At 40.2% G+C, this 23,206-nt stretch overlaps 1 protein-coding gene across 3 annotated transcripts in view; it reads right to left on the bottom strand.

Annotated features, from left to right (window-relative positions):
- Nucleotides 1-23,206, bottom strand: part of SNAP25 (synaptosome associated protein 25) — an 83,724-nt gene that overhangs the window by 22,549 nt on the left and 37,969 nt on the right. For 2 of the 3 annotated variants that reach the window (XM_069954151.1, XM_069954149.1), the window contains exons 2-4: nucleotides 19,493-19,621; nucleotides 17,275-17,316; nucleotides 6,745-6,793 (exon numbers count right to left, since the gene is read on the bottom strand). In XM_069954151.1, coding sequence (XP_069810252.1) covers nucleotides 6,745-6,793; nucleotides 17,275-17,316; nucleotides 19,493-19,564 — 163 coding nt within the window. In that variant the 5' untranslated portion in view covers nucleotides 19,565-19,621. Of the gene's footprint in view, nucleotides 1-6,744; nucleotides 6,794-17,274; nucleotides 17,317-19,492; nucleotides 19,622-19,751; nucleotides 19,841-23,206 lie in introns of those variants that run through there. The other variant, XM_069954150.1, reaches the window with a different exon arrangement.

Raw genomic sequence — 23,206 nt, 5'->3', positions numbered from 1 at the left:
ATCCATTTAGACTCAAGGGCATCAGTGCACATAGACAAAAATGTTGGTCAATAAGATCTGCCTCTCAGTTGTCTTTTCTAATTTTTATTGAAGGTGATTGATGGTGTGTAAGTGGATTTGTCAGGATAATATAAGACAGGTCTATTGTATTGGCCAAAACAGCACAAGAATATTGCGTGGCTTATAGAAATAAAGCATACAACAAGCTACCCTGGACTCTTCTTACTTCCCACTGATGACTGCTATAGTATGTATGCAGATTCACCGCTTTGAGGGCATGAAGGGGGGCTATTGGTGACACCCCATTCTATTATTTCTTGGAACATGGTTATATGTTTCTCCTCTGAACTTTAGTAATCTGTTAGTAATTGGGTAGTAAGTTGGTAGTTAGTGAGGGTGTGCCTTAACTTTTAGTAAAATAGTGTAAATATGTTTAAAGGCTTAAAGGAGTTTTCGAGGGAAAACTCACATATCCACAGGAAGGGCCATCAATGGCTGAGGGGGTAAGGGTAAGGGTACCTACACTTAGAACCCCCACTGATCAGCTGTTCTGCACAGTATCAGATGGAAACAGACTGTACAGAGCTGAAAGCCTTAGCTCTTTAGACAGCAGTGCTGGCAATGAGTTACTGCAGCACAGCGTCCATTCATTTCAACGGGAACTACACTGCAGTATCCCAGCATCACCACTACACAATGTACGGAGCCAAGACTTCCTGCTCTGCGCACTCTATATAGAGCTGGTGCTCATGCTCAACAGCTGTTTGGTGGGGTGATGGCTTATACTGGACTTTCTCTGAAAAACCCCTTTAAAATGGGTCACCATTACATTCGGTATGTGTGCCAACTACATACAAAACTAATTGGTAGTCTGATTGTTAACTGTATTAAAAGCATTGTAATTGCAAATCTCAAGCATGTTCGGGTCCGTCCAAACCCAAACTTGCGGAATTTGATTACCGGTGGCTGCAGAAGTTGAATGCAACCCTAGGAAGTCCTTGAAAACATGGCCTATGGCTGTATCCATGTTCTCCAGGCATCCAACTTCTGCAGCCACAGTCAAGCTCGGGTTTGGACGGACCCGACCATGCTCGAGATTCGCTCATCTCTATGTATTATCATTCATGATATCCTTCTAGTAATTATTACAGGTCAACAATGACTCACCAAGGCCTGTGATTGGCTGAGTGCTCTTATAACCAACATTCTTGTTTGTCAAGACCAAACCAAGAAGTGGATATCAGTATGGACCCATTAAGGTTTGAAAATACAATGGCAGGAGGTAGTAATGTATAAACAGTATTGTGAAGCTACTAACCTCCGCCTAGTTATGGCTGCCCAAGTCCAAGTGTTTTCCCCAATGTAGTGATATTTACAAGCTCCTTGGACCGGTGAATTATTTATTAGAAAGCTGCCTAATGGGCTTTTACTTGTATTGATCAGCCTTCAATTAAACTCAGATGCCGCAATATTTTACCCATCTTTGGATAATCCCGGTGACTTGTAACAATTATCTGTAGGACTTTGTTACCAAGTATATTATTTATTGATGATGTGAGCTAGGGTCAGGCATCCATTGAGCAGATGTGAGATTTTTCAACATGACGGCTAATTTTATTTACATATAAATAATTCAAATTGCCGATGGAGGCTGAAGACTAATGGCTGTGCATTGCGGTTCTGTCAATTACTTCTTGGTTTCAGAGACCGGAATGTAATAAACTATAATCAGGTAATATAAAGCTTAAAATATCCTGGAATATTCAGTATTGTTTTGACATGAAAGATACTAAACTTGTATATATAGTTTAATGCATTGATTGAAACAGTTTATTAAACTCTTCACCCTTGGAGGTATATAAAGAACCCACATGCTGAGAAGTTGTTTAAGAGAGGGGGGCTTAAGGCCCTATTACATGAAATGATTATCGGCCGTTGTGTAATAGAAGACAACGATCAGTCGACATGAATAATGCCGGCTGATCGTTGTCTGTCAGTTGTCTTTAAACATGTTGAAAGACAAATGACCTAAATAGCAGCGATTTGCTGTCATCACTCCGTGGAATTGGAGCGGTGGCAGCAGACCGCTGCAATCTTCTATGGGCCAATCAAGCAATCACCCGGACAGCCCCCCCCCCCAAGCTCCCCACGGCACTTACGCAGTTCTTGGGTTGACAAAAGGTGAAAAAGTCACAGATAATAGATTTTGTTTGCTGGGTCATAATAGTCTGTATTCACATGACAAGTATCAATGCAGTTTATAGTCAATGCAAGTGCCATACCCGCAGCTCTATTCATAACAGAGAAGCCAAAGCCCAATACGGAGATCGGCAGGGGATACAGAGGTCGGACCAACATAATATTGACACGGCATTGGTACTTACTGCACTGATTTTATATCACTATGTACCAGGTTTATAACTGTTTTTAAATACAATGTAACAAGGAGCCCTAGAGATGAACATAGCGGTGGCTGACGAAGTTAGATGCAGCCCTAGGGACTCATGGAAAACATGAATATAGCTTATGGCCGTATCCATTCTTCCCAGACTCCCTAGGGTTGCATCTAACTACGTCATCCAATGGTAATCAAATGCCAAACCATGGGCATTGAGCATGCTCGAGTAGCGTTCACCTGTAATACAGTATAATGTATTGTAACCTGTTTGTATTAGTTTTTAGTGTTTAGCAAGTGGTATCGACAGAACCCAAACCCATAGGGGAATTAGTAGTATAAATTGGTAGTAAGGGAATTTCATTAGCATTATATTCCTCGTATCAGTCTCTTGGTCCTCAGCCATCACAGACGTTTAGCGGATCTCCTACTTAATTTATTTAAAAAAAACCTCAATTTTGTGATTTTATTTTTCATATCAAATTGACCTGCGCAACTTGGACATGGGTTTTATGTTTATGTTATGTTTATGTTTTATTTTTCCCTTTTTTCCTAATGAACCTTCGTAATACTTTAGCTTGTGTGGTATGGTGATGTTTTGCGGATGGTAAGATAATGAAAACCATAAATTAGTTATTGGAGCAAAGGAGAAAAGCAAATGAAGCAATATATTATTAGAAATGGGATCATTACTAGGTTTTATGCTGATAGGTTCTACTTAATATACTTAATAGTATCCTAATAAACTCTCTGCCTCACAAAGCACTGTAAAATAAATGATATGTTTCACCTTATGATACCCCAGGCGTCCCTTATGGCAAACTAACCGGCGTCGGCCTGCAGAGTATATGGCTCTAAGGTCTATGGTCATAATCCATATTATTACTGCAACACCTGAACAGCACCTGGATAGCTCTAATAAAATGAGCTTCACCATGACCATGGGATTTTACGTTAGCCAATGTTTTAAAAAAAAAAATAGTTCCTAAAACCGAGCGCCATTCTGCAGCCAAATGACCTACAGTCTTGTTAAAAAGGCCGAGGTTAAAAGTGACTCAGCATAGTGGTCAAAACTCTATAGGTTACCCTAAGAAATGACCTGTAGCTAAAAGCTAATATGGATATACAATAACTATGTACATTGTCAATTAAAAGAGTAACCCCAAGATTATAATGTATCTATGATCATTTGGGGTCTGACTACAGACTGATTGACTACAGACATGTGGACTGATCATTTGGGATCTACAGGGACCCCTACTAATTATGATTACTTCTCCATTCACTCGCTGACTAGAGTCCCCTGTTCTTCTGATAGGTGGGCTTCCCAATGGTGGGACCCCCACTGGTTAGATACTTATCCTAGAGGATATTTGAATGCTGGGATAATCCCTTAAACAACTAGGAAGTATATATGTTGGACAGGGTTGCCTTAAAATGGTTTTCCAACAAAGCAAAATTAGTTAAATCAGATATGTGCCCCATACATATAACACTCTACTCTACACTCTATATAACACTCTACTGTTCTATTAATGGTTTCCCCTCTGAACTGTGGCCCTACTGTTACCATACAAGAGAGCACATGATTTCCCACAACCCCCCTTGCTTACATACACAGTAGAGACCAACAAAAAATTTGTGGTTAAATTGAGCATGCTCGACCCCCTTTGTGAATGCCCTAAGATGGTCGTAACCAAGGGCAACAGGCCAAAACAGAACAGGCACATAGGAGACTAGTAAGTCTAAATTTCTCAAATAGCACATTTTTAGAAATACTTGTACATACAGTATGTTTAGTTTAACATAATGCCTCAGTTTAGACCTATTTATCTTCATACAACCTTTAAGATAGGAATTTTATCGGGTTTTGGCGAAAGAGAATGGAAGTATCCAGAATCTTATTTAGACTGTTGGAACTTGTATACGTTATCATGATAGTAAGTATTATCATTCTACAGGTCATAACAAGTCCATATCCATATACTGCGCTATAGACGTATATCACTTATAATTATTGCTAAATCAAAAATTATTATCTGCTTCAAATTTTTTTGTTAGGTTGTCAAGAAAAAAAACAAACAATCAAGTTGACACCCTGGACGTAGGATACTCAGCGGGGTCAGATAATTGTAATAACACTTGTAGCCGAAGAATACAAAATCAAAGGAAAACATTGGAAGATAGTAAGGTTAGGCAAGATAGTGCAACAAACACAGCATAATAATCAGTGGTAGATATAAAACCATATTATGTAGTTCCAGACGTCTGTTTGATTTACACCAGTGACATTGAGTACTGTGGGTATTTGTATTGCACTTTTGTGTTGTCTTTGGAATTATTGGAGATTGATGGTAAAATAATCATCCAGGACGGGTGGGGATCATTGATCATTAGTGATACTAATGGGGTAAGAATGCTGAAATAGCAAATCTAATGTTTCATTAATCGTAGCTAGAAACGAGCCAGGGTATATAGGTGAAGCAGCCGCTCCCGAAATATCTAAAGTGACAGATGAACTTTTAAACCATAAGACCTGGAACTCTGGAAGCTTCGGCTACCTCAGGTCTTATTCAGAGTTATAGTCAGAATGACTGATGTAATCCTTATATAACTTGTAAAGTAAGTAACATGCAAATAAGTTATTGAACATGTGGACAGATTAGAGTTTTACCACAGTCTCAATTGGAAAAATTATTTCCTATATATTTATGTAAAATGGGGGAGATTTATCAGACATGGTGTAAAGTGAAACTGGCTCAGTTGCCCCTAGCAACCAATCAGATTCCACCTTTCATTTTCCAAAGAGTCTGTGTCAAATGAAAAGTGGAATCTGATGTTAGGGGCACCTGAGCCAGTTTCACTTTACACCATGTTTGATAAATCTCCCCCAATTTCTTTCTCTTAAAGGGAATGTGTCACCAGAAAATGACTTATTGTTTAAATATTACTTTTTATGTTAAACATATTTCGTAAGAATTTTTGGCGATTTTTTTTTCTTCTTCTAATTTTCCATGTTTCTATTTGTTGTGTCTGTGGTGATAAGAGGAGGCTGCTGTAAAGTGATCTGTACAACAATACCGGGACATGTGATACCAGTAGATAGAAGAGACAATAGTAGCTTTTTGTGGAATGACCTCTTCAAAGGTCACAGAGTGCGCTCTGCAATGCTTTACATTCATATTTTGTAGTTTATGTCCATGAGTCTTGCTGTAAAGCATGTCACTAGATGCTGTTAAAAACAGCTCAGGCAAGATGGCTACCCCATAACAATGTACAAAAAAGTAAAATAAAAAAAAATGAGAGAAAATAGGAACAGACTGAAATAAAACAACATGTTTCAGTATCTGACTCTAATCAGTAAAATATAATTTAGGCAACACATTCCCTTTAAGGGTATAAACCCACACACCGTATATGCAGCAGATATGCAACAAATACGCAGCAGATTTGTTGGTACAGATTTGATGCTGTGTTCAGTTATTTAGATCTAATCTGCTGCGATTTTGCTGCGATTTTGCTGCGAGTTTGCTGCGTATCGCAGCAGTAAATACGCTGCATATACGGTGTGTGGGTTTATACCCTAAAGGGGTATTTCAGTAATTAATACTTACCCTTATCCAGAGGAAATGGAATATGTTTATGTGTTTATAATAATGGGCAATGGGTTTGATTTGTGGGACCCCTGTGATCTTAAAAACAGGGTACTAAGTTTCTTGCTGGAATAGAGTGGTGGTCGCACATGCATACTGCCTCTCCATTCATTGTCTATTGGCACTGCCGAAGATAGCTAAGATCTAGGCTCCCCGAGACAATAAATGATAAGGCAGTGTACACATAGGGCTACCATATGGGACCCGCTTAGACTATGGCTATGATTAAAGGTTTTTACACCTGGAACACATCAGATGCAGAAACTTTTCCTGTATATAGGAAGTTTTGAAGGAGAACCTGCAATGCTGGATGTCCCTTCTTGTTATTAAAAATCTTATTATATGTTATGAAAGTGGCCTATGTAAAAATTGTACAGTAGGTTTTAAAAATCCCTTGCTTTATTCAACCTTACAGTAGAAATCCATAGACTTGCCTTGGACTTGATATTTACTTGTGCTTTTACCATTGTGAAACCCATGGAAGGTATATAATAATGAACTTTGAGTCATCAAATGAAATCTATATAAAGAATACCAAGCAGATCTTTGAGGAACATAGCTGCCACCACTCACCCATAAGATAGGAACACTATAGTCTGGTAATAGGCAAGAACTTTATTTAATCTCTTACAATAATAGAAGGTATCATGTTAACTTAGTTTTCGAAAAGGTTAGAACTTTATTCAAGTAGCTTACCTCCTTGCTCATCCAACATAACCAAGGTTCTGATTCCAGCATCTTTGCTCTATATGCAAAAAAGAGACAGAAAGAATGGTGAGTGAAAGTGCATCCGTAATAGGGATAAAAAGTCAAAAACAGACAGGAGAGATATTGTAAGGTGATCATGACATCACTTTAAATCTAAAAAGAAACGGAACCACCACTAACAACTCTATAAAATACTGCATTCCTTAAAGTGTCGCTGTCGTTATAACTTTCAAAATCTGAATCAACATGTGATATACAGCATAGTTGCAATTTAGATTTTTTTTTTATAGTTATCATGCTTTAAAAACAAAGCTATACTTACCAGAAATCCAGGTCCAGTCTCCTGAAGGCTGAAGTTTTTAAGTCTTGTGCTGGTTAAAAAAAGAGATTAAACACAGGAATTCCAGCCAGTACAGAGAGTCACGGCTCAATGTGTCCATCAGTCACATGACTGCCTTCTCTCTGTTAGTGCTCAGATAACCTGGGATAAACTGGACTTCCTGTGTTTAGACTTAGGGAGTGTCGTGTTTTCCATGATAACAAAAAAAAAAAAAAATGTAAATTGCAAACTTGCTTTTTATTATATCTACTGTTGATTTAGATTTTGAAAGTTGTAACGACTCTTGGAGACATCACGCAACACATAGAAACCCAATGGGTATAACTATATAGGGAACACTAAAAAAAAAAATCTGACACCTTCCAGCTCCTTTAAATTGTCCATCTAGGAAAATGACCTGGGGCCCTATTGTATGAGCAAATAGCTGCCTGTCTATGAGTGCCAACCTCCGATGTTCAAGTCAATCTGCATTCTTACACTGGTCAATAATCAGTAATGAGTGCAAATGCAAATTAGGCCAATACTTGGACCATGTTAAAAGGCCTTTGAAAACAATTGCCACTACCAGACTCCAGCCATGATCTCTTACCCAACTTTCCAAATTACCTCTAAAGCAGGGTCCTTCTTTGCATGATGATTGCTTTATAGATGTATGATCAAATCAGTAAGCAGGGCTAAGCTTATTAAAGATATCATCATCACTGGAGGTCTCTAACACATCATCATCATCATAAAGGAACAGTCAATGGGGTCAATGGAGCTTTCCATAGAATATTGGCCAAGGAAGGGCCAATGGAAAACATCCTACTGTGCCTCCCATTGTGGCATTTGACTCTGACACTCAAGAGAGAAGGGTGTAGTGCTTGTTTACCTCTCCAATCTCTCTTCTATGATACTTAAAGCAACTCTGTACCAACAATCTGACCCCCCCCCCCCCCAAACCACTTGTACCTTCGGATAGCTACTTTTAATCCAAGATCTGTCCTGGGGTCTGTTCGGCAAGTGATGCAGTTATTGTCCTAAAAACAACTTTTAAACTTGCAGTCCTGTGTCAAATTGGTGTGGCCTAGAGTGTCTATGCCCTAGGATTGCGACACCCCTCCGTCCCTCCTCCCCGCCCTCTTCATCATTAGGAATGCCCCTGGAACAATTTCTCCTATTCATCACCTGTGTGAACACTGCACATGTGGTGAATAGGTATAATCCTGCCCGGGGGTGGTGCAAGCCTAGTGCACACACACTGTAGGCCATGCCAATTTGACAGAGCTGCATGTTAAAACGTTGTTTTTTTAGGACAATAACTGCATTACCTGCCGAACGGACCCCAGGACAGAACTTAAAAGCAGCTATCTGACGGTACAAGCGGTTTTGGGGGGAAGATTGTGGGTACAGAGTCACTTTAAGCCTATTATTCAACTCAATAAACAATAATGTTCCTGTGGAAAGGAGACCTGCACAGTTTCCTTCCACCAAGGCTATTGTACCAACTAACACTTAGAGCTTCTCTCTATGGTCCTCATAGCAGTCACATGGGCTGCCCTTATGGTATGTATGACACATCTAAAATCTCAGAACAGGGGCCAGCTGGATTGGGTACAGATTACCAGAGTTGTCTTTTCTCTCTCTCTGTGGGGGTGCCATACATAGCTGAATGTGGCACTTCGGCACTCGGCTATCTTTGGCACTCCTATGAGAATCGAGTGGTGGTCAAATATGAACACTGCCACCCCATTCAGATGGAAGCTTCAGAAGTCCAATTTTCAAAACTTACCCAAATGATCAGACTCGCCCCACATTTGCCCATTGAGCTCTAACACTCACTGTATTTCCCATCCTATGGATAAAGAATAAGTGTCTATGGAGACAAAGCCCCTTTAAGTTTTAGCTCAAAATTAAATCTTTTCCATTTACTTCTAAGACAAAGTCATGGGTTCTGAACCTTCTAAACTTGTTTAACTTACAGATAAAAAAATAATAACTAAATAATTTTTTTAATTAGAAAAAAAAAAGATTTCTTCAAGACATTTTCTTTCTTTTCTTCGGAATACTAAAGATACGAGTGATGGCTGGAGAAATAAATGACACACATAAAGATGTGCTATGGCACAATGACACGTCCTCCAGTCAAACAAGACGCTAAGGAGAGTTGTCAAGTGCCTAGAGACGCTCCGATATTGCGCAGACAAGTTTAGATGTGAACACTCATCATAACCTAATAGTGTCAAAGAGGTCTGTAATACATGAAAAGGAAACCCTTCCCCAGATATTTTGTCAAAATGGATTATTTATTAAACTAGTTTAACAATTCATATTCTGTTGTGCCCCGCTGTAATCCATACGCCAGACTGGCTGAAGGGCTTACCATCATCATTGAAGTATGCCATATATTCACAAACAGCAACCAAAATCCTCCAATCCACAACTGGGTCCAACGGGCGCTGGTCCAGGTAAAATAGCAAGGCAAAATAAAGTACTAATAATTTATTAAAAAAACGACACAATGCGTTTCAGGATTTTAATACATTTTCTAATAAATTTTTGAATAAATTTTTAGTACTTTTTTACCTTCCTTTTTTATCTCGACCTGCGCCTGCTGAACCCAGTTGTGGAGTGGAGGATTTTTGTTGCTGTTACTATCCGGTTGTGGTTGCCTGGGAGTGGCTGCGGTTTTGGAGACATTTTACTCCCTGGGATGAATCTAGCCGACTGGGGTAGCAGATTTCTAAAGTAGAAGCCAGTTTACTCCTTGGCATAAGCTGGTAAGTGTACATTAGTGTTGTTTGTAATTTGCACAAACTTCCCAGGTGTGCACGTTCCCTGATGTGACTGTTCAGACCTGTCCCTTTGCCAACCAGGTTTCATGCTATGTTGTGCCCCGGTGTTTGTTTAGGTTTTGTTACAACAAAGGACCAATTCTCTGGTGGATCTCTATAAATGGTTAGGGTTAGATGGTAATGGTTGGCAGTTTCCGCCATGCAGTGAGCAAAAGGTGCCAAATATTTAGTGCCCAGTACAACATATTGCTGGGTTCAAAACAGAGGTGTAGAGAGGCTATGGTAGGAAGTCTTATTGGAGTCTCTAGCCAAGAGCTATTGTCACAATCATTTGGGGGAAGAAGTAACTGGAGCCAAGAATAGACATGTTTTCTGCCAGGAAGGTTGCTGAGCTGGGCTGCTGAGCTTAAAGGGGTACTCTGGATTTGTAATTTACTTCTGTATGTGTTGCAGGAAGTGGTGTATTCTTTCCAGCCTGACACAGTGCTCTCTGTCTGTGAAAAGAACTGTCCAGAGCAGTAAACACGGACAGAGGTGGCAGCAGAGAGCACTGTGTCAGAGTGGAAAGAATACATCACTTCCTGCAGAACACACAGCAGCTGGTAAGCTTCTTACTGCTACATTTCTTATTGCAGAGTGGCCACCACTCAGCCTCTCTCGCACCATCTTACCTGCCTCCTCCTCCTCCTGCCTAAAGTATCCCAAAAGAGGTTGTCGCAACCCCAACACATCCCCTATTCACAAGCAGCTTAGAGGTAGCAGTGCACATACCCCTAGTGCAAAAGATGACCAAAAGGCCCCTCGGCCACATAAGAAGACATTGATATCATTGGAATCATTAACCATACAGACCGCAAGTGTTAAACATGCAGGTTGTTGGTTCTCTTCTCACTTATTGAACTATTTATGGGCATTTGCTCATTGTCATCACTTTCATGCTGCCTGAACCACAAGTTGTTGGGGTGATCCTCGGTTCTGCCAGTCTCAATTGATAGTTCTTTTTCTACACCCAAACAGTGAGGGATCTAACAATCAATGCTTGTGAGGGTAAGCAGCATTAAAGGGATGACAGGTCCCCTTTAAATCAGACGGAAGGAACCTTCACTCTCCAGATGTTGCAAAACTACAACTCCCATCATGCCTGGACAGCCAAAGCTAAAGCTGAAGAGCCAAGGTTCCCTACCCCTGATTTAAATCATCAGAATAATGTTGGATCACCAATTACTTTTACATTCAAAGTATCATGCATATTGGCAATAATAAAACATGTGTAGACTTGGGTTTCCTGGTCCTAGTTACATTATAGTCCATAGTCCCCATAGCAGAGGCCTGGACACGGCACCTGTATGCCTCTTTGAGTAGGGTATGTGCACACTGCGGAAAATCGGTGGAAAATCTGTTGCGGAATCCACTGCTCGCGGACTGCGGCACCCGTGTCATAGACTCTATTCTATGCATGAGCGGATTCCGTCGTCCGTCCAAAGGATGAACGTGTTATTGCCCGTCGATTTTCGAAGTGTGCACATACCCATGCAGAGCAATACAGTCTTCAGCCACTGCTGTACAGGCCATGTACAGTATACTAATATATTCTCCCCTTAAAGCCATGCTTATATGCATGGAGTTTGGAGGGAGCCTGTACATCAGTGCATTAAAGCTGTACAAGAGCCACAGGGACTCTGAGCACTGTAGTCAGTAGTGAATTATAATAGGTACACTTTGGGTGGTAGCCCGGGGCCCTGAGCTCCTGGGGGGTCCATGGCCACCCAAAGAGAATTATACTTTCAGTGGTGAATTGTCTCCTGGATACAATTCTGCCATGGCCCTGCAAAAATATTGATGCTTTTTTACCACAATTTTGCACAAATCAGGTCAAAACTGCAGCCAACGTTAGGACCTTATCATGTGACTATGATGTCACCTCAGGTCCTTTACCAAATTTAAAATGGAAGTACTTTCGAAATGAAAAGTGAGCACACTGCTGCCTGATAATTTTTCATTAAACTTTACAGGTACATGGTAAATATGACATTATCTATCGCGTACTATGAACACCACGCTAGTGCTGCCATAGTTACAGTGGGGTGGGGGGGCCCAGGCTTGGTGAACAGCCCGGGGCCTGTGGTAAAGTTAATCCGCCCCTGACTGTTGCACAGGCTCCCGTACTGGGTTTAGCCACGTGGATCAGCCATAACTGTAACATGGGCTTTAAGCTGTATAAAGCCTATCTATCCAATAGACCATGACCATTTCTGTGTTAGTTTCTGTTAAAGAAAAAATAGTGGTTGGATGAAAACCAGCTCTATTACAGCGCTGTACAAAACAGAGCTGGGAATCGGTAGTGCGCATGGTTCATCATGTATTCCAGTATAAACTGAGTTACAGAAGTCACATTTCCCCTAATGGTCAGCCAGTCAGCATCTACACATTTACGGCTTAGTATAAATTAAAAGTAACACAAAAGGACCCTGGCTTTATGTTAGGCTTATGTAACATTTAAGATGATACGACTTTAATCCTTCTCTAATGTATTATTAAATGGCCGGGCTGCATTATATGCCGGGCTGAAAAGATGAAAGCGTCACAAGCCTTATTGTGCCATTTATTTAATTTTGGATCACAGAACAAACTACTCGGGCTGGATCAATTCAATGTTAAATAAAAAATTTTTAAAAAAAGAGGTTATTAAGAGCCTTTCAGCCCGCACATGTAATAGTCCGTGGCCCTTTCTCTAGCTTTTGGTACTTGCTTTCCAGATAATGGCTCCAAAATGAAAGAACGTCTATTTTAAGAAGATTTCCAAGTTCATTCTCTTTCTTAATTCATAAGCTTGGTAATGAGATAATTCACTTTATTATTATTATTGATTTTTTATCTCTAAACCTCAGTATCATCAGATGTATTATAATCCGTCTATAACATATCTTATTACTATTGATTTAGGAATGTTAATATTAACCACAGCTGCCCTTCACTGCAACATGGCAGCCAGCCAAAGCTACAGATACCCCTGCACTGCTGCAATATGTATGTATGTAAGCCTAGCCCTGTTTTATCATCTTAAAGTGTCACTGTTGTTATAATTTTCAAAACCTAAATCAACAGTAGATGTGATATAAAGCAAGTTAGAAATTTACATTCATTATTTTTTTTTTTAGTTATCATGGAGAACATGGGATTTCCTGTTTTCTGACAGTTTTTTTTTCTCAAAGAGTCAGAAAACAGGAAGTCCTGTGTATCCCAAGCCATCTAAACGCTCACAGAGAGAAGGCAGTCATGTGACACATTGAGCAGTGACTCTCTGTAATGGCCGGAATTCCTGCGTTTAGTCTGTTTTTTGAACCAGCACAAGTCAGAAAATCTGCCTTCAGGAGACTGGACCTGGATTTCTGGTAAGTACAGCTTTGTTTTACAGCATGATAAGAACAAAAAATAAGGAATGTATATTGCAAACTTGCTTTGTATCACATCTACTGTTGATTTAGATTTTAAAAGTTATAACGACACTATAATATTATATTTACCCCTACATAAATATTACTAAATATAGTCAAATAATCTCAATCTAGTTTTATTAGAAACTAACAGGGGACAGATTATAAAATTCTGGTTTATATAGTCAAACTTTACTGTATTACTGTATGTTTTTCATATAAGATTTTATATCAGAGGTAAGAGGAATAATAAACCCCTTGTTGTAGTCCTACAGAAGTTATTAACTTTTTTTCCGAAAGCTACATCGATCTTAAAATGAGTCACCAGTACAACCAGTAGGGAAAGCAAATCATATGCTGGGCTGTATAGCTAGAGGTAGAAACAGTAGGAAGAGGGAGATTGTGATCCCGCTGTATAGATCACATTCTAGTGAGATCACATCCGGAATACTGTGTCCAGTTCTGGAGACCTCACCTACAAAAGATACTGATAAAATAGAACAAGTCCAAAGACGGGCTACAAAAAATGGTGGAGGGTGTAAGGCATAAAACCTATCAGGAAAGACTTAAAGCGTAACTATAAAATATTTTGACCATTCAGTTTTAGTTAGCTTAGGTCATGATAAGAATTTTTGCAATATACATTAATAACCTAAAATGAACAGTTTTTTAAATACATAAGGCTGACTATGCCCTTACAGCCCTCTCTGGCTGTGACTTATTTCTGCATTCCTGCTGGACACGCCCCCTCCCTGCAGATCCGTCCTGAGTGTACGGACTCTGACAGGAGGATCAGATAACAGCCCTGACACAGACATAAACAAATCCTCCTCCCCCACCTCCTAGCAGCATGTTCTCCCCCCTCCCCTCACAGAGATCACATAGCAGAGCTGAGGGGGTTGTGTGTGAGGAGCAGCGCAGGGGAAGAGCTGGATGGAGGGACAAGTGTATCCAGTGCCACCATGACTCCAATGTGCTGCATAAGGGAGAGTGGGTGAGTCACTGAGGGAAGGACTACAAGTCCCAGCACAACACAGCCGTAGTCCTTCTATAGTACATATAACATTCACTATCAGATGTCTGCAGCAGGTGCCCCCACCTCCATGGCTGACATTATCCTACAGTGTAATGAGAGCAGGGGGCTGCCAATTGAAGATAGTGGCGGTCTGCTGCCGATGCTCCTGTTGCACCAAACGATTATCGGCCGGAGCAGCCGGTAATCAGTCAAATTTGGCCAAAAATTGCTTGGTGTAATATGGCCTTAAAAAAAGGAGGAAAGTGTTTTTAATTAAAAAAAACAAAAACTGAACTCAATATCAAGCGGGCACAATCTGAGGTTAGTTGGGGGAAAAATCAGAAGCAACATAGGAAAATCTTACTTTCCTGAAAGAGTTGTAGATGCTTGGAACAATCTTCCAGCAGATGTGGTAGGTAAATCCACAATACCTGAATGTAATCCTGCCTGGGATAAACATATATCTATCCTAAGATAAGAAAGCAAACACTATAAGGGCAGACTAGATGGACCCAGTGGTCTTTTTCTGCTGACAATCTTCTATGTTTCTATCTTGGTAGGGGACACCCAATGATTAACAACAGAATTGATCCTTATTCGAGGGAAGAAGGGTGAGTACCAGGAAAGTGCCAGGACTTTCTTTCTGTTGAATGTGGGGGCCTACAAACATATATGGCAATACAAGTATTATAAATGGCACATGGTTGGTGGCCAGCCAGCTAGAGACGTATTAGCACTCAGGGATTTTAGTTACCACCACTTGTTACCATATTACCATAGTCCTTATCAAAAGCAAGAATGCCTGGTCGTTAGGGGGTTAATTACAATGGATTTGTGTATGGTGGTCATCTACAGTAGCCTAATATTATTACCATAGAATAGCACATGGCCACCTGCTCATTTGTTCTTTTTTAGGTAATTGAATGTAATACTCCAAGAGTAAAAAAGTTACACCTAATCTTATATAAACAAGAGCTGCTCATCAATAGGGCTGAAATATAGTCCAGAGATATTCATTTATGGATAGGCTATGTATCTTCGATGGGTGACTTTAAATATGTGTATTGGTTATGTCCCAGACTTAAAGGGTTATTCCCATCACAACTAAAATAGGTATACATGTAGGATTCATCAAGTTAAATATACATTTATTTAGCAAACTGGTCTGGCTGGTGCATATATAGTTATAGTATAATTCCAATTCCAGTACAGTCCAAGTACAGTAGCGGCACTCACCGGTAATTAAAAAGGATCCTTTATTTCAGGTCAGACACAGTTAGGCTAGGTTCACACATAATTTTATTTTAGTAAAGAACAGATGCTGATTGCAATTGCCTCAGCGTCCGTTCTTTACTGCAGGGGCGGCATTGCATTGAAGTCAATGCAATGCCGCCCCCAGTGTTCATACATCGTTATTCTGTGTCTGTCAATTAGTTCAAACATCAGCTGTTCACACAACGCAATGTGCAGCTGCAGCCGTACATTGCATTAAAGTGAATGGCTAATTGATTTGCGGACACAGCCGCCGGTGCTTGCAAATCAATTGTGAAGAAAGAGCGTGCCTGCAGCCGATACAGAGGTATTGGCTGCAGGAATGGGCTGAGTGCAGCCCAGCGGCCGGCTGTTTAACGGCATCTGTTGCTATGCAACAGACGCTGTTAAACAATGTGTGAACATAGCCATAGACATACAAGTGCTTTCTACTAGAGTGAGCTATGTCCGTTTCACACTTTTGTGCTTCATTTGGCTCACAGTTTGCACTTGTATGTTTGTTTATCTGTGGCTGACCTGAAACAAAGTAAATTTTTTTTTATTACAGGTTAGTGCCGCCTCTGTGCTTCAGTGGAATTGGAGGTGTTCTATACCCCTGGGCGGAGCACCGCCGGGTGGTTGTCTGACCCCAGATCTCGACTCGGACTGCAGCCACATGTAAGTCAGATCGGAGTGCCCACTGTTTATCCTTTATGTGGCTATAGCTATGGTATACTTTCTATATTTATTATCCATATATGCACTACATCCCTATACATACATACATTATAGCTATATATACACCAGCCAGACCACTGCTTTTAGAGGTAAAGAGCAAAATATGAGGAGAATTAGTCATTTGGTGAATCAATGTATTTGCAAAAATATTTAACTAGACTTGAATAGAGCGGGGAGAGGACTGCGCTGCAGTGCAGTCTGCTCCCCGCTCTGTCAGTTAATGAGTTGGGTTCCAAAGACTCATCCAACTCATCACGTGACACAGAGCGTCGTCTTCTCCTGGCTCGTCCTCGCGAGCGGTACTGGTCTGAACACTCAGACCTGGAGCGATCAAAACTTTTGTCATGTTTCTATGACAGGTCAAAAGTTTTTTTTTAAAATGACAGTGACACTTTAAAAGAGAATGTCTTGGTATGGCCCTGCCAGGACTTTGCATCAATAAAACTACATTTCCCAGGATTCCTTAATTTGGGCCATGGACAATCCTGCATGGCACGGACTCTTTCTGTTTTGCTGCACCTAAAGACAGCATAAGAGTTGTGGCAAAGGGAGGACAATAAAAGAAGAACTAGAAATACTGATATAATGAGGATTATTGTACAGAGTAGTTTGAGAAGGAAAGCCGGGAGACCAAGGCTGTAGGCCCAAGAAATAACAAGTCTGGCTTTGAATGAATAGACAGAACATTTCATGGGTATATTTTTTTTTACAGATACTCCTTGAAGTTTTGCACTTTCATTTTTTTGTCAATGAGTGTTGGTCAAAAAGTGGTAACTTCTTCTATCAGACATTGACTGCATATGCTGCAAGTACACCAGAAGTATATCATAGTAAAAAAAAACTCTATAAAATCTGATATTTTCTGCTTTTATCATATTATAACGTAGAAAAAGTTATTCTGTTATAAAGTTAAAAAGTTATTTAGTCATAAACAAGAAATTCTTCATCAGGATAAATGATTCTTACCCCTTCCACATACTGAAGCATTCGGCGGGTGCTCTCCAGTGACTGAAAGGTAAAGAGGAAAAAAAATGTTATAGACACGCAAACATATTGGCTTTAAATTATACAAGTTCAGATTTTTTACTATATTTGTATTTTATTTCCTTTTTTTTTATTCTTATTTGTTTATCTCATATTTATGTCATACTGTAATAAACTATAAACAGAAAATTCTCCACCAAGTCCTGGGAAGGAAGAGTACTTCCATTAAAAAAGGTCAAGTCTTCCAGTACTTATCAGCTGCTGTATGTCCAGTGCAATTTTTCCAGTCTGGAGAGCAGGAGAGGTTTTCTATGGGGATTTGCCCTGGACAGTCCCTGACATGGACAGAGGTGGCAGCAGAGAGCAGACAGTGTCAGACTGTCAGACTGGAGAGAATCCACCACTTCCTGCAGAGTATACAGCAGCTGATAAGTTCTGGAAAACTTGTGATTTTGTAATAGAATTAAATTACAAATCTCTGGCACTTTCTGGCACTAGTTGATTTGAAAGAAATAGTTTTTTTTCTGAACTACCCCCTTAACACTGTAGGATAATAGACTGAGAAAAATAGACACATTTTTATTATTTTATTATTTTTATTGCATTACTTTTTCAGGTCATTTCTACTTAAGAACTCCAGCGCATAATATAAGCATGAGATTATTGCGGCAAATTCTCTACCTAATACTTGGACTTGAGCTATTTACCATGTTATTTGACTTTGCCATCAAAATACTGTAGATATTTTGTGATATTGTTGCATGTAACATCATCATGGAACACTAGTCTGAAGCATTCCCAAAAAAAAGGGTTGCAGTCAGAAAAAATAAATTCCTTTCAGCTGTCCTGCGCTATTACTTGTGAACATCTACCCTTGAACACAATTTAGTTAATTTAATCTAAGTAGAATCAAATGTCTGTGCTACTTAATATCTTAATATATATTTATACACATCAGGACTCCATTCATAAAGATCTCCAAATCACATCTAAAGACTTATAGGTAAAAGGAAAGATTTTAGCTACATGTAGTCACCACTAGAGGGAGCTCATTTGCTTACTGCATACTGTTTACACATTGAACTTACTAATAACGGAAGCTCCTAGGCTCCTTCGAGTTACCTCTGCATTAGTATTAATTAGTTCAGAAAAATATCTAAAAAGTTTAAAGCAGAAGTCCGGCGAAAATTTTTATTAAAGTATTGTATTGCCCACCAAAAGTTATAGAAATCACCAATATACACTTATTACAGGAAATGCTTTTAAAGTGCTTTTTTCCCTGCATTTACTACTGCATCAAGGCTTCACTTCCTGGATAACATGGTGGTGTCACTTCCTGGATAACATGGTGATGTCACTTCCTGGATAACATGGTGATGTCACTTCCTGGATAACATGGTGATGTCACTTCCTGGATAACATGGTGATGTCACTTCCTGGATAACATGGCGATGTCACGACCCAACTCCCAGAGCTGTGCGGGCTGTGGCTGCTGGAGAGGATGATGGCAGGGGGACACTGAGGGACACAGGGCACTGGAAGGACACTGGGCATCCCTCTGCCATCATCCTCTCCAGCAGCCACAGCTCGCCCAGCTCTGGGAGTCAGGTTGTGACATCACAATGTTATCCAGGAAGTGAAGCCTTGATGCAGTAGTAAGTGCAGGGAAAAAAGCACTTTATAAGCATTTCCCATAATAAGTGTATATTGGTGATTTGTATAACTTTTGGGGGGCAATACAATACTTTGATAAAAAATTTTGCCGGACTTCTCCTTTAAGGCTCATTTTAAATATGTTCTACTAATAAGGGTTATTGAATACAGATAAGTGAATATACAGTAAGACTCCCCAAATTGAAGGAATCTTTTAGTCTTAAAAAGTCGTTCTGCTTTTCAATTGTATTATTTCCCCGGAGAAGTCTGGTTAGACACAGATCCTGGAGACCTCAGACTTCTCCAGGGAATATGGAACAGTTGGAAACCCAATTACTTTTTCAAGACTGAACAAATCGATGACCAATTGGTTAGACCTGGATTCCACAAACCTTAGTGTAGATTCCCTCATCTCCAGTAAGGAACGTATGTGTTTAATAGCCTAAAAAATTTTCTGCTACTTACAACTATTTTTTGAAGTGACATCATCCTAGCCAGATATGAATAAACGATCTACAATTTCCCATCTACACCCCGATACACTCACCTCATCAGCCAGCTGGTCTGCACGTCTTTGCATCTCTTCCAGCTCATTGCGCATATCAGCGTCGTCCGCCATTGTGATCTGGTGTGTGCTTTGGGATTAGGGAGCTCGAAATGGGGAACAGCCTTTGACCTTTAATATAAAACAATAAAGTTGGTCAGAGATAGCTCACGGAAGTACGGTAAAACCCCATAAAGAACACAGACCCATTAGTGTAGTATTACAGCTCTGTATAATTTAAATATGCAGTCATAATATTTACTGTCCATGTGATCTTAATGGGTTGCATAGATATCTATAGTTAATTTTTCTAAAATAAAGGGTTTTTTTTGCATCAATAAGAAGGAAGCAGTCAATGGGGGAGATTTATCAAACATGGTGTAAAGTGAAACTGGCTCAGTTGCCCCTAGCAACCAATCAGATTCCACCTTTCATTCCTCACAGACTCTTTGAAAAATGAAAGGTGGAATCTGATTGGTTGCTAGGGGCAACTGAGCCAGTTTCACTTTACACCATGTTTGATAAATCTCCCCCAATGAGTTTCTTTAGCTCCAAGGTGCACAAATGTATAGATCGGTAAGTTCCCTAAAGAAGTTGTCCGGAACTATACAATATATAAACAATATCCTATTATGACATACAATGGAGGCCACTAAATACATTGCTATAAGCATTATAACACATCACACAGTTAAGGTACATGTTTTTTCCATTTTCTGAAGAAGCCCTAAGGGCCACCATTAAACTGACTTTTTTTCCACAGATGCTCAATCGGATTGAGATCTGGGGGAATTGGGTAAATCAACACCTTACGGTGGTTTTACACGGTCCGATTTATCGTTCAAATTTGCACGATAACGGTCGAATTTGAACGATAATCGTACGTGTAAACGCAGCGAACGATCAAGCGACGAGCGAGAAATCGTTCATTTTGATCTTTCAACAACTTCTCAAATCGTCGTTGATCGTTCGCAAAAAGTTCGCAGATCGTTCCATGTAAACAGTCTTTCAACGATTTCACCTATGTATGAGATAGGCTTAAGCGATCGCAAAACGATTTTTCTGTACGATGCATCGTTCCGTCTAAACGCTGATCGTTATTAAAAAAAAAAACATTCATTCAAAATCGTCAATCGTGCGATCGGGCGAATTATCTCTCCGTGTAAAACCACCATTAAAGGGGAACTATCAGCATGTTAAACAAATCTATCCCGCTGATAGCCCCCTATAGCTGGGACGCTGAGGAGGAAGGTATGTGTCTAACCTTCCTCCTAGGCTTTGTTAGTCAGGGTAATCTTTGGTGGGGAGCACTGTTAGGAGCACTGTCCTGTCCCCACTGCGTTATCCAGCCCGCCCACTCCATTATGACCAATGGACCAGGTGGGCCAGATGACACTGTGGGGGCAGAGCAGTGTTCCCAACAGGGCTCCCACCAAAGATTACCCTAACAGTGTGGGACCAATCCCTAAAAGGGAGGTAAGACAGTTCTGATGCTCAAGTGTCCATTATAGGCACCTTGGATGGAAGACAGGAGATGGCATGGTCACAACCCCACACACTGCAAGCTGCAATGTCCTGTGTTTTAACAGCTTTCTATCATAGCCAGCAATAGCAATGCAATCATTTAAGCTACAGTAGCTGTCTTGTGGGATTATACGGAACGGCTAGCATTTGCTCCCCATGAGCCTCGGGTCAATTCACCCATTCTCCATCCATGGAGTACTTTTGGTAAATACTAACTACAGCATACCAGAGACATGCCAAGAAATGCCTTCCTGGGCATGCTTGGACCAAGTCTAACCTTCACAATGCGGACCTTGTTGCTGAAATGTTATATATATATATATATATATATATATATATATATATATATAGCTTTTCTTGGTGACTGCTATTAATGACTCGACAGCAGACAACCCCTTTAACCAGAGCTGCTACAGGCAGAAGTAATCTCATACTACTAAACTGTGGCTATAAGGCTGCATTTACACGTTCCGTGAAGTTATCCGTGTGCACGGACAAACTTATAGCCCATTGCTTTGTATTGGGCCATTCACATGTTCAGTTTTTTCACGGACCTTTAATACATTCTGTTTAAAAATAGGACATGTGATAACTCGGAACGGAAGCACGGAACGGATTCCCCATAGAAATCAATGAGATCCCTGTTTTTCATGGATGTGACATCCGTGTTCGATGTAATCAATGTAATTTAAAATGTTTTAAACAGATCCGTGAAAAACACAGACACGGATGCAAAACGGACTACATTAATGGACCAGGAAAAACACTGAACGTGTGAGCTCTATACAACGTACTATTCTTCAAAAGAACGAACGTTGTTTTCAAACAATCCATTGAACAACGGACGTCGTTCAATGCGTCGTGTGAAAACAATGGCCGTTATTCTATTGACTTCAAAGCATGTCATTGCATTATGAAAAGAACGGCCATCGTTTTAATAGAAAAAACAATGGCCGTTCTTTTCAAAAATAGTAAGTTGTGTGTCTAAGGAATATACATTTACCATAGTTGCCTATAAAACCGATTGAGAAGCTACAGGCTTCTGATTTGTCACTAATAATATAGCACCAACATATCCCACAGCACCGTACAGAGACTGTATACACTTACATTAGGTCATGTTCCCACTGTAGTGCTTTCCCTATCTCAGATATTTAACCAGGGTCCACACGAAAAAAAAAAAATGAAGCACGTACAACCACCATGCAGATGTTTCCCTTGGTCATACTGTACAGACTCACTCATTGATAAACTTGGCACAAGAACAAATAAAGTACATGGTGTGCCTGACAGCTGTGCATAGGTAAACACTGAGGAACAATGCATGTCGTTCTAGTATGAGGCCCTGAGGCCAGAGAGTGCATACTATGTTTATGTTGGACTCATCTTCTCTATGAATAATGCAGGCCTCTTATGTAGTAAGGGGGTGATCCAGGGTTAGGTAAAACACAGCTACTTATAGAAAACCTTTCCTGCTCTGGACAGTTCCTGTCTCAGACAGAGGTGGCAGCAGAGAGCACTGTGTCAGACTGAAAATAAAACAACACTTCCTGCAGGACATACAGCAGCTGATAAATACGGGAAGACTTGAGATTTTTATATAGAAGTAAATTACAAATCTATACAACTTTCTGAAACCAGTTCTGAAACCCCTTTAAATTATGAAAATTCTGTACCTTTTAATATACTTTGTGTTTCAAGTCCTTAAAAGATGCAAAATCTCTGTTTGCTGTCCGTGAGTAAAATATGGTTTGCTTCTAGGTGCTAAAAACCTATAGAAACTGAAATACGTTGTTCCCTAAAGTTTCGTCTACCCCTTTGTTTTGAATGGAGTAGAAGGTCGGTACACATGCTAAAGAGACATGCCAAAAGTTTTGATGGGTTGGGTGTTTAGCACCCAAATGATCACTAGAAATAACTGGGAGAAACGCACAGCTGAGCGCTTCTCTCCCTATCTCACTGCTCTCTCCGATTATGGATTATAGAATCCAGCCCCATGCAGCCAGGCTTGGACTGGCCCACAGGGGATCAGGGGAATACCCCGGTGGGCCCTACCCCTTGGTGGGCACCTGAGCAAGAGGAGGGCCTCCCTGTTTATCAGTTCCAGGATAATATATAATCCCCCAGCACTGCTGCACATGCCTGTGAGTTATTTTCCACTTATTTTTAATTTCCCCTCTTATAAGTAAACCT

This window comes from Dendropsophus ebraccatus, chromosome 15 (genome assembly GCF_027789765.1).
Source record: "Dendropsophus ebraccatus isolate aDenEbr1 chromosome 15, aDenEbr1.pat, whole genome shotgun sequence".
NCBI lineage: Eukaryota > Metazoa > Chordata > Amphibia > Anura > Hylidae > Dendropsophus > Dendropsophus ebraccatus.
This window is presented reverse-complemented; position numbering and strand designations above follow the sequence as displayed.